The sequence below is a fragment of the Echinops telfairi genome, unplaced genomic scaffold, assembly GCF_000313985.2.
Source record: "Echinops telfairi isolate 266 unplaced genomic scaffold, ASM31398v2 ScPeMD7_53;HRSCAF=182, whole genome shotgun sequence".
In the NCBI taxonomy this organism is placed as follows: domain Eukaryota; kingdom Metazoa; phylum Chordata; class Mammalia; order Afrosoricida; family Tenrecidae; genus Echinops; species Echinops telfairi.
Window position 1 is genome coordinate 11,735,176 of NW_022103951.1, and position 11,360 is coordinate 11,746,535.

Here is an 11,360-nt window from a genome sequence, read left to right on the forward strand (position 1 = left end):
GCGCGTTCCGCCCACGGCCCCTCCCCTTCCCGTCCGCTGCCCTGGAGACACCGCTGGTGACCCCACCCCCCTTGACTCCGCGCCCGCCCCACCCCACCCCCAGGGGGCTCCCCACCCCCACCCCGGGCTCTAAGGAAGTTTTTTGTGTGATGCTGAGCATTAAGATCCTTGGGTGTAGGCTGGCGCATGCTCCATCTGTTTGACCCTAGAGGAAACTTAGAGGAAAGAGCCCCTGGGATGAGATTGTGACATTACTCGTCTGTCAGATTGCAGAGAAAGAGAAACAGCTTTTCAAAAAAAGCAACTTTAAAATTCAACAAGGCTTCTGGACTCATAAACTCACAGCCATCTAGTTGACTCCGATTCTCAGTGATCCTATAGGGCAGGGTAGGAGAACTGCCCCAGTGAAGTTTCCTGGAAGGCAACTCTTGATGGGAGCAGAAAGCCTCATTTTTCTTCTGAGGAGAGCTTGGTGGTTTCGAACTGCTGACCTGGAGGTTAGCAACCCAACTTGTACCCCACTACACCACCAGGGCTCTTTCTGGTCTCATGTCAAGATGGAATTCATGCTCCTACCTCCTTGCTGTTGCTTCCATACACCAAACATCTCTGAATTTAGATGCCCCTACAGTTGGATTAGACTCACAGCAACCCCTTGGGTGTTAGGGTAGAACCGTGCTCCATAACATCTTTAAGGATGATTTTTTGGGAAGTCAAATGCTTGGCCTTTCTTCTGAGGCACCTTTGGGTGGACTTGAACCTCCCACCATTCAGTTAGCTGCTGAGCATGTGAACCATTTATCGCACCCTGGGACTTTCCTGGTAGGGAAATAGAAATCTGGTCTCCAGGGTACCTTTGTGATCAGCTGTTGGGACCAGCTTGAGCACATGAGTAACTTAGACTAACTTGAACATTAATATTTAACTCTATAAGGTAAGGGGTCAAAGAAACTTGCCCTCTCCACCTTGCACACCGCCCCCCCACCCCCCAACTGGACTCAACCAGTGGAACTTGACATTTGGGTGTTTTTTCAGCTCAGAAATCCCAGCATCTCAGGAGAGCTGAGCTAGAGGCCACTTCGGTCCTCCTTGTCACTTTGTCCTTCCTTAACCACCAAGACCCTAGACCCTGAGGGGCTAGGCTGGCTGATCTGCCGGAGGACCCCACCCCCCCGTGGTGGAGCTCAACTCTTGGTTTTGTGGTCCAGTGTGGATCATTCATTCAAAGAGCAGGACTTTTGCTGGGAGCTGATTTTACGGACGAGTCTATTTTTTGAAGTGCTTCTCACTAGTTTTTGAACAGCGTGACAGGGGAGTTGAAATTGGAAAAAGATGCGAGATCGCTGTGGAGAAGGGAAGGGGAGCCAGGAACGAGTTAGTCCCGCAGAGGGGTCGCGCAGCAAGGGGATTGGTTTGGCACTTCAGCCCTCTTTCCGTGCCTGACAGAATCTTGGTCATCTTGGACAAGATCATGGAACATTCTGAGTTGTCCACCCCCCCAACCCCCCAGCTATAAAATCAGATGAATTGGACTAAGATTACTCAGAAACCTATTAACCGATGAGGATCAGTACTTGACAACAGGAGACATATCAGTGAACGTCTTTATTCACATTACTTAATGTCATCACCAGAGCAGGAGGAAACCAGCAGGGGTTCCTTGCAGATGGGCCACCTCTCTCTGGTGGCCGGGGCTGCTTCTGAGCACTGTCCGAGCTCAGGGTAGCTGGTTTTTCCATCACTGGGATATCTTTTTTATTAGCGCCTGGAACTCTTCAAAACTAACTTCCCCATCTCCATTCTTGTCCAGTTCTTGAAAGAGGTCATCCAGGGTAGTTGGACCCTGGTGTTTGGCAAAAAAAGGACGGGGCAGGGGAGAGAAGAGATGGGAGATCAGTCACAATGATAAAGAGAGACCCATTGGGGTGCCCTCAATTTGGTTTTCTTACCCCCAACACCCCTGTAATGAATTTCCCGGTCCCAAATTAATCTGGCCTGCAGGGTTTTTGGTTTGTGTTTTCAACGGGAAGGTACAAACCCTTTTCTTCCTGCCCTGGGAAGCCCAGTGTGCTTGATTGGAATTTCAAAAGACGTGGTCAGGGACTATCTGATAACAGTTGATCTCATGAGGGAGCTGGGAAGGAACTGCAGGGTTCTATCAATCACTTGAAGATCCCCCAAATGGCTGACTTTCTATTCTTCCCTGGCCTCTTTCCTTGAGCAACCTTGCGGTACCCTAGCTCCCTGGAGCCGTTTCCTTCTTCTGAAATCTCTGCATTGTTGTTATTGGTGTTGTTAGGTGCCATCGAGCCGGTTCCGACCCGAGTGAACAAGACACGGCCCTGTGCCATCCTCACAATTGCTTCTATCCACCTGTAGAATCATTTTTCAGGATAAATCTTATGTTCAAAATTTGGTGACTGCTGACTATTTTTAACACGGTTGGACTTAAAAAAAAAAGGTGCCCTGTGGGTCAGGCATTGAACTGCTGACTGCAAGCTGGCTTTTATGAGACTGCCAACTCTCATGAAATCCTGCTGTCAGAAACTAAGGGACAGTTCTACTCTGGCCTAAGGGGTGGCTATGGGTAAGAATCAATGGCAGTGAGTTTGTGGCATAACCCCTGCCCCCAGTCTCTCGCTGTTCAGTATGGAGGGCTCTGTGCTGGGGTCAAAGTGGTGGTAGAAGGCTTTGATCCCTTTGTTCAGGGAGCTTGTCCCTGGAAAGGGGGCCTAGCACCAGGGAGAGGAAGTACCCCACTTTATTGCTGTGGTCTGGAGCCGAACCAGCAAAGTCTCCAGCAGGGCCTGTATGTGGCTGTGGTGTGTTCAACCCCAGTCCAAATCCTGTTTAATGCCATAGCCTTTCATTTTTGCTTGCTGTTCCTGCCTGGTTCCTCCCCTGGCCCCACTCCCCAACACACCACCACCAGAGGCCAAGTTAAGCTCACTGGGCACTCCCTTTGGATCCTGCAGACAGTTACAGTGCTTTGATATTGTTGGAGCTTTGAGTGCACTCTGAGGAACCTTGGAAGAAAGGCCTGGCAATCTGTGGCTGAAAAACAACAGCAATTGAAAACCCTATTGAACATAGCTGTGCTCTGACACCCATGAGTTAAATTGACTCAATTGTCATTGGATTGGTTTCTTCTTTTTTGGGGGTGGTGGTGATGGTGGTACTCACTTTGAGTAAGTTTGGAAATTCCGTCTGAACTAGTTGTTTCAGCTCGTCCTTGGACAGCTGGTCTGGATCACCTTCTTTGGCTGCGTACTTTTCAAAAATGCTCTTCAGCTCCGCGGGAGACTTCTTCATGCTCATCTTGGCGTTCTGTGGATTGGGAAGAAAGTGAACTGACTGAGCCAAGAACGGAAATGGAGGTGGATACTGAGGGTGGCGAGCCAGGGGGCCATCTCCTTGGCCAAGGTGGGGAGAACAATGAACTGAGGGCAGGAGAGAGGCTGGTGGAAGTTGACCACTGGCACCAGAACGACCAACATACTTTTTGTGTTTGGCTGTTAACGTTTTTCTTTTGAAGAAAATATGACACTTACCCGCCCCCGCCCCCCCAAAGTCAGAGAACACAGAGAGTTCAGGGATGGCCTCCACCCCGCTTCCCCTAATTGCTCATAGCAGAACCATAGTTCAGTTATCAAAACTATAAATCAGTGCAGTTATAACATTACACGCGCAGCTATAAACGTTCTGTGACTCTTACCTCCTTTTCCAGGAACGGCCTTTCTCTGTAAACCTGTTGGAGAGAGAGTCATCTTAGGGAGTAGGTTAAAGGTCTGTTCTTAGAGTACACCTGTTAGGAAATATGTCCCTGGAGCCAAACATTTTCATTAATGACGAGTGTGACATACCCCTGGGGAACACCCGGCTCCAGCTTCTAGTCTCTAAATCACTGGCCATCTCTTTAGCCGGTACAAAGTCCCTCAGACCTTTTACACCCGTCTGAAGGGAAAGGAGTCCATGGAAGACACAGAGCTTTAGGCAGTCCTTAGAAAGCTCACTTACCTGGTTGCCACAAGGAGAAGTCACCAGAAGGAGTGGAGAAGTGTGAAGTGCTAAGCGAGTTCAGGTGGCTTTTATAGTCTTCAGAGACACACCACCCGATGACGAAATTTTCCTTATGCTTGCCATTTCAGGGTAATTATTAATGGTTTTTTGAAACCCATGCTTAAGATGGCAGGCAGGAACCTCCGAAGGTAATTGCTCATTAAGGGCAAGCTCCAACAGAGGGCCACCTCAACAGTTGCTTAATGGTTCAGAGTCCCCAGAGTCAGCCTTTACACTATTTTCCCACCAACGTGGAATTCTCATAGTTGTGCCCAGTTCACATTGCAGAGAGCTGAAGGATGGAGGATTTAAGGAGAAAAATTGAAGTTCATATTTAGACTTGGAAAATTAAAAAAAAACAACTTTCTTCATAATATCCACTGCCGTGGACCCCTCTGACAGCGACCGGTATCGGGTTTCTGAGGCTTGTTTTACGGCACAAAAGAGGCCCCATCACAAATATACAGTAATTTAAGGAGAACATTTATTAAGTCTTAAAAGAGACCAAGATGACCCACATGTCTTCCGGTTGAGGGAGACCGTTAGCATGAGGTTAAAATAGCGACCGAGGGTTTGTTGAGACACAAAGCTTTAGAAAAGGGCACAGGTGGGCAAAGGAAATTGTCACCAAAGTATGACTAGGGGCAGATCGGACAGCACAGGTGCAGTGGGATCACAGAAGTAAGAACCAGACCACCGTTGGGGACATCTACATTGTTAGATAGAGGGACTTGCAAGGGGTGTGCTCATGACTATGTGACCCCCCTAGAGAGGTGACCTCCATCAAGGGCACACCTAGGCAAGTCCTTAAGAGAGAGACTGCCCCTCCCTGGCTGGCTAGAGAGAGGTGGAGGCAGTCCATTCTCCAAAGCAGTCTGCCCGAGGGCCAGATAATCTATACTCTTGGTTAATGATCTGAAGGAATTCAATGAAGTCTTAATCTATGTGCAGACCCTGCACATGGGTTTTAGGCTGTTACTACTCCCATAGCCTTTTGCAAACCAGGGTGCTCAGAATGTCAGCAGTAATGTACAGGCTGTACGTGTTGATGGAGGCAGACAGCCTCTTTCTCCTGTGGAGTGACTGGTGGGTTGGAAGCACCGCTGCCACCCGAGCTCCGAGTGCTATAGTACTCACCTCCATCTAGTCCGTTGTGATTCAGGGCGACCCTAAGGGACAGAGTAGAACTGCCCCTCTGAGTTTCACAGACTGGAAACCGATATGGGAGTAGAACCTTCCTTTTGTTTTGTTTTGTTTTTTTCCCTGTGGAGCATCTCATGGTTTTCGACTGCTGACCTTGAGGTTAGCAGTCCACTGAGTAACCCACTACACCAGAAGGACAGAATTCCATACCTGGGAAAGTTGTCACATGACCATCGACAGAGTAGTTGGCGTTAGTTGGCTGTGGCTCATCTGTATAAGAGAATGGAACCTTGTCCACTCCTGCGCAACCATGGTTGTTGCTTGGCTTCAGTCCATTGTTGTGGTCACCGTATCCCACCCTTAGGGATCCACTTTCAATCTAACAATAAAAACCCACTGCTATTGAATCCAGAAGTCTTGGTACCATAGTGGTAACTGTCAACACTTACAGTCTCAGCCACCCACAGGGACACTTCTACCGTGTCCTATAGAGTGGCCATGAGTCCGAATTGACTTGGTGGCAGAGTCTGTTATTTATTTAACTAGTGATTAACGTGCTTACATTTGTGTGCTAACTACAGACAAACATTCCCAGTCCCCATAACCCCCGCCCCTCAGACCATTTGAGAATTAGTTACAGTAAATATGCCCTAAACACAAGGGCAATTAAAAGATATTACTACAAAATTATATACAAAAAAACTCATTGCTATTGAGTTGATTCCAACGTATAGCAACTCTACATAATAGCGAAACTTACATTAGACAAAAACATCACAATGGGAAGCAATTCTTTTTTGACTTATCTATCCTCTATCTAGGTCTATGGTGGTGTTTCCATCTCTCTAACCCTTTCCCCAAAGAATTCTTGGGTTTTCAGCATGGCAGAACGGCAGTCTGGGCACCCTCGGGGGACTCGGATCATTCGTGTTCTTTTTCAATGTTCTTTGCCTTTGGGAAACAAAGAGAAGTCTGAAGAGACAAGGTCAAGGTCGGAGGGTGAAAAGGGGAAGATTTCCCAGGGAAATTCTCATAGAACAGCTTTGCTGCTCTCAAAGAATGAGCAGGGGCGTTGTCACGATTGGGAGTGTGTGTGGGGGGGAATCCTCAGTGTACCTGTCCCGGCCTTTTTCTCACCAATACAATCTTCAGTTTTCGTGAAACTTCTTAATAACGCCCCATGATTGTTCTGTGCCCTTTGAGAAGACCTACCACCCCTTTAGAATACCAAGAAGTTTCCTAACTGTCTGAGCTGCCTTCTAATGCCTTGACTTGCATTGGCCCAAGAGATCCCTTCAGAAGCCACTGTTTTGACTGGACTTTTTTTTTTTAAGATACCCTACGAGACTAAAACAAGTATATTACTGAGAGAACTTATCTGCAGCCATCCACTGGTCTCAGAGACACGTTTAAATATGTTTTGTTTGGAATAAGCCCTGGCGTGTATGAACTAGAACCATAGTGGCAATACTTTTTGACTTAACCCTCGCCCCTCACACCTGTCTCCTTACGAACACGGACTTTCTCTTACATAATCACATGGCCTGTCTTCCAGTCTACCCACTTACGAACGAGAATCAACGTGGTGGCTATTACAGTTCTTGAACTGAGATGGAAAAATCTCAATATCTGTGTATGATCTGAATATAACCACAGGTATACAACTATGTCATTGGGTCGTAGATGTCATCAAGTTGATTTCAACTCCCAGCAAATCTAGTTGACAGAGTAGAACTGCCCCATGGGGTCTTTTGCTGCTATGATCATTGTTTCTTTGTTCCTTTTGTCCCACAACCAAACACTTTATTAGAGAAGATTTTTATTAGCAGGGTGACATAAAAAACAGTCATGTACCTGCAAACTCCTGGAATCTAGCTCTCTTGTCTTTCTGTGTCTGGGCTGTAATCTTCATGGGATCAGATCACCAGGTTCCCCCTCCCCAGAGGAGAGCAGCTTGAGAATGCAAACGAGATCTTTGGGCTAGTAGGCAAGCACTTCACCATTGTGCCACCCGGCCTCCTTCTACAATGACAGGTGCTCGAAATAACTAGGTAGCATGCAACAGAACATGTGTTAGATAGTGCCTATCCAGAATGTGGCATATACAGTATACGAGGGGCTTCAGAAAGTCTGTGGAAAAATAGAATTGAGGACGAATGGGATTTTCCCACTATCTTTTTGAAGCCGTCTGGTATAGGACGTCGCTGAGTATGTATCACTCATGCCATGTATTTTGTAGTTCATGTGCCGTGAGAATATCCAGTGGTAGATTTCCTGCCTCCACCGCAGTTGTTTGAGTCTACAGGTAAAGAGAAAAATAGGAGACCGGAGATGTGACATTTCCCAGAAGCCTAAATTCTGATGCCAAGCATCATTGGATTTGCTTTCATCTGGGTTTTTCCCTTGAAAGGAGCAATCGATTGCTTAAGAGACTGCCAAACAATCCTCTTCCAAATTCTTCTTTGGGACAATGGAAATCCCTCACTGCCACCCAGCACACCTCCTGTGTCTGATGTTTCTTGTTACTGTCAGACTCCCAAGCTTGAGGGTTCGCCTCCATGGGAAGCGTGAAATCTCTCATTAGAGATAGCTAGTCCCAGGAAACATTAACCCACGTGTATGGCAGACCAGCGATAAATGCAGGGTGTGTTCCGAAGAGTGCATTTGGAAACTGTGGAAGGGGGGCAAATGAGAGGAAACCGGCTAGTAATGGAAAAACGGCGAGGCAAAGGTTATTCGCACCTTGCTGTTCAAGTGCTTGATCTTTGGACAGACTTACATTTTCTGAGGAAAGCTCAAACCTCTTTATTTTCAGGCCTGGGCACCACGGGTGACCCCAGCCAGGCTGGTCAGCCACAGCCCAAGCACCTTCAGGGACAGTGTGTGTGTGTGTGTGTGTGTGTGTGTGTGTGCGCCTCATTCCCCCAAAAGAGAGTGGCTGTGGAAGGCTCTCTGGGATTTTTATTACCTGCGATCACAACGTTAACGTTATCCAATGTTCCAGTCTCTGAAACCGAGTGCCCTTCCCAGATGGTCCTGGAGAGAAAGGGTCCACCTGGGCCCTAGGACAGTGTTCGTTTTCTCGTCGACCTTGAACCCTTGTCTGGAAGTCCCTTGTTGGTACAAGAGGCAGTACACAAGGCTGTTAACTGCAAGGTTGGAGGTGGGAGTCTAGCCAGAGGGAGCCTTGGAAGGAAGGCCTGGCAACTACTTCTGAAAACCCAGCCACTGGAAACAGCACTTGGTTCCCCGAGATCTTGAGTCACAGCTCACACCCACTTTGACTGTGGGCTATGCAATTCGAAGGGCCTGATACATTGAAGCCCTGCAATCTCTGTGAAGTGGACGTGATGGAGGCTTTGAAAGCATCTGCCCAGACCACCGCCTGGCGTGCTGGGCTCCTGCTCTGCCACCATGTCTCCTGCCCTTGCAGGAGCAGGGCCACCTGCCCCTCCCTAGGGGCCCCCCTTATCAGCTGGGTCAGCCTGTGCTTCTGCCTGGTCCGCCTCAAGGGTTGCGGTGGCCCTCTTTGATTCTGCGTGGTGCCCCAGAGGAAAGCCAACGAGGTTTAAGCCACAACTGGCCAGCCTTGTCAGCGTTTTAGGGTGAACCCCATCTTTCCAAGACTGCTTCATGGCGTTCACGCCCGGTGACTCCGAGCCCAGGCTGCTCTGTGCTGTGGCATGGTGGGAGACAGAAACGGAAAGCAGGTGCCTTGGGGCAGGCCAAAGCGGGGCGGGCCACCTCGGGACTCCATCTGCAGCCGGGGACCACCTGAGGCAGCGGTTCTCGACCTTCCTCATGCCGTGACCCTTTAATACAGTTCCTCCTGTTGTGGTGACCCCCCAACCATAAAATTATTTTTGTTGCTACTTCATCTCTGTCATTTTGCTACTGTGATGAATCGGGCGACCCCTGTGAAAGGGTCGTTTGATCCCCTAAGGGGTCACGACCCACAGGTTGAGAACCGCGGACCAATGGGCTCCCAGACTCCCTCTGCTGTGCCCCACTTGGCTTTTTCACGCTTTGCAGATACTGCGTGCTTTCCAAATAGAAGGTTGTTGGCTACCCTGTGTGTCCAGCAAGTCTAACTGTGCCATTTTTCCAACAGTGCATGTTCACTTGGTATCTCTGGCATGCTTGGATAATGCAATCTTTCAATATTTCTTTTTTTTTCATGCTATTGCACCCCTAAAGAGACGACTGTATAGTGAAAAACATAACTTTTATATATGCACTGGGAAAACCCCCAAATTGTGTGCCTTGCTTTCTTGCAACAGTTTGGGACCAACCCCACAGAGTCTCCGAGGTCTGCCTCTATTGTCTTCCAGTTCTGGGAGGCTGGCAATGGAATCCAGGGCGTAGCCAGGCCACTGCTCTCTCTGGAGGGTCTGGCGGAAGATACCTTCCCATCTTTCCCAGTTTTCGGGTGTTCTTAGAGGCTCTTTGGTTTGTGGCTGCATCTTCGCATGACTGTCTTCTCTCTATTTCTTTTGTAAGGAGTCCACTCAGATGGTACGAGGGGGGTTCAGAAAGGTTGTAGGAAAATGGAATACAAAGATAGAGGCTTTTTTCCCCCCACAAACTTTTTGAAGCCCCCTTGTATTAGGGCCCACCTTACGCTGGTCTAGCAGCCCTGGGGGCCTAGTGGTTACATATTAGGCTGCGATCTGCAAGGTTAGCAGTTTGAAACCACCAGCTAGCTCCGAGGGAGAAAGATGAGGTTTTCTACTCCCGTAAAAAGTTCCAGGCTCAGAAACCCACCGGGGTAATTCTATCCTGTCCTATAGGGTCACTATGAGTCAGCATCGACTCGATGGCAGAGCATTTGGTTTGGTTTTACTCTCGTCTAGTATGACCTCAGGCTGATAGAACTTATAACCAGGTCACATCCACAAGTACCAGGGGTTGGAACGTCAGCATATAGTTTTATTCAATTCATAATACTCTTGATCATTTTTTTAATTGAGAGAAAGTGCACATAACATAGAATTCACTATTTTCTTCTAAAATTTTTTTTAAAATTATTTTTAATCATTTTATTGCGGGCTCGTACAACTCTTTTTACAATCCATACATACATTCCTTGTGGCAAGCACATTTGTACATTGGTTGCCATCATCATTCTCAAAACATTTGCTTTCTGCAAAATTCACTATGTTCGAGTGAACCGTTTAGTGGCCCCTGAGGCTTTCCCCACGTTCTGTAACCACCCTCTCTGTGTAGTTCCCGAACATATCCAGCACCCGCACAGGACAGGAAACGCACAGACTCACGGAGCGGTCACTCCCTAGTCTCCTCTTTCCTCAGTCGCTGGCCATCAGCAATCTCCCTTCTGCCTGTCCAGATTTACCTCTTCTAGCTAGTGTAGCTCACTGGGGTCACACAGTAGGTGACCTTCGGTGTGTGGCTTCTTTCAGTTAGCATCATGTTTTCCAGGTTCACCCACACTGTACCACAGAGCGGGCCTCCATTCCTTTCCATGACTGAATAATATTCCATGGGGTGGCTGCACCACATCGGGCTACTCGGCTGAGATAGGAACCCGGGTTAGCATACTTGGGGAGCGCAGCACTTTACTGCACTCTTGGATTGAGAAAAGACCTGTAACTGGGGATGCAACGGTAGGTAGGTAGCAGTGGGATGCTGCATCAGATAATATAACATTGATATAAAATTGGCTCTGTTGTACAAAAACCTGAATATGGCTTGTCAAGAATCAAAGTCTGAGGCAGCCTGGAAAAGAATAACAAAAGAAACCTCCTTCAAAAACAAAAGACAACTGAACAGAGAAACCTACTGAACAATAGGAGAGGAACAAGTTGGCAATCTTTGTAAAGAGTTGTCATAATCATGGGACAGGGGGAGGCAGGGGAACAGAAGTGGGTGTAAACAAACCCAGGGGCAAGGGAACAACAAGTGATCTAAAATCAATGGTGAGGAAGGTATAGGAGGCCTGGTAGGGCTTGATCAAGGGCAATGTAACCGAGTGGAATTACTGAAACCCAAATGAAAGCTGAACATGATAGTGGGACAAGAGGAAAGTAAAAGGAAATAGAGGAAGTAACGAGGAGGCAAAGGGCATTTATAGAGGTCTAAATACAGGCATATGCACATATAAATATATTTTATATGATGATGGGGAAATAGATCTATGT

The 11,360-nt window shown here is 47.8% G+C and overlaps 2 protein-coding genes across 2 annotated transcripts in view; one reads left to right on the top strand and one right to left on the bottom strand.

Moving 5' to 3' along the window:
- CTPS2 (CTP synthase 2) overlaps nucleotides 1–11,360 on the top strand; it is a 107,262-nt gene that overhangs the window by 56,086 nt on the left and 39,816 nt on the right. The gene's annotated exons all lie outside the window — the stretch shown is intronic.
- On the bottom strand, nucleotides 1,591–4,057 carry S100G (S100 calcium binding protein G). Its single transcript, XM_004709941.2, has 4 exons — nucleotides 4,018–4,057; nucleotides 3,716–3,748; nucleotides 3,184–3,327; nucleotides 1,591–1,843 (listed from the first exon to the last, which is right to left on the bottom strand). Exons 3-4 carry the CDS (start codon nucleotides 3,316–3,318, stop codon nucleotides 1,739–1,741), a joined length of 240 nt encoding a protein of 79 aa, XP_004709998.1. The 5' UTR covers nucleotides 3,319–3,327; nucleotides 3,716–3,748; nucleotides 4,018–4,057; the 3' UTR covers nucleotides 1,591–1,738.

Bases quoted from the DNA above. Each gene is read 5' to 3' on its own strand.
- S100G (XM_004709941.2), bottom strand. From the start codon at position 3,318: ATGAGCATGAAGAAGTCTCCCGCGGAGCTGAAGAGCATTTTTGAAAAG. The intron at 1,844-3,183 runs GTGAGTACCACC...GCCAAACACCAG, and splicing joins AATTTCCAAACTTACTCAAA to GGTCCAACTACCCTGGATGA.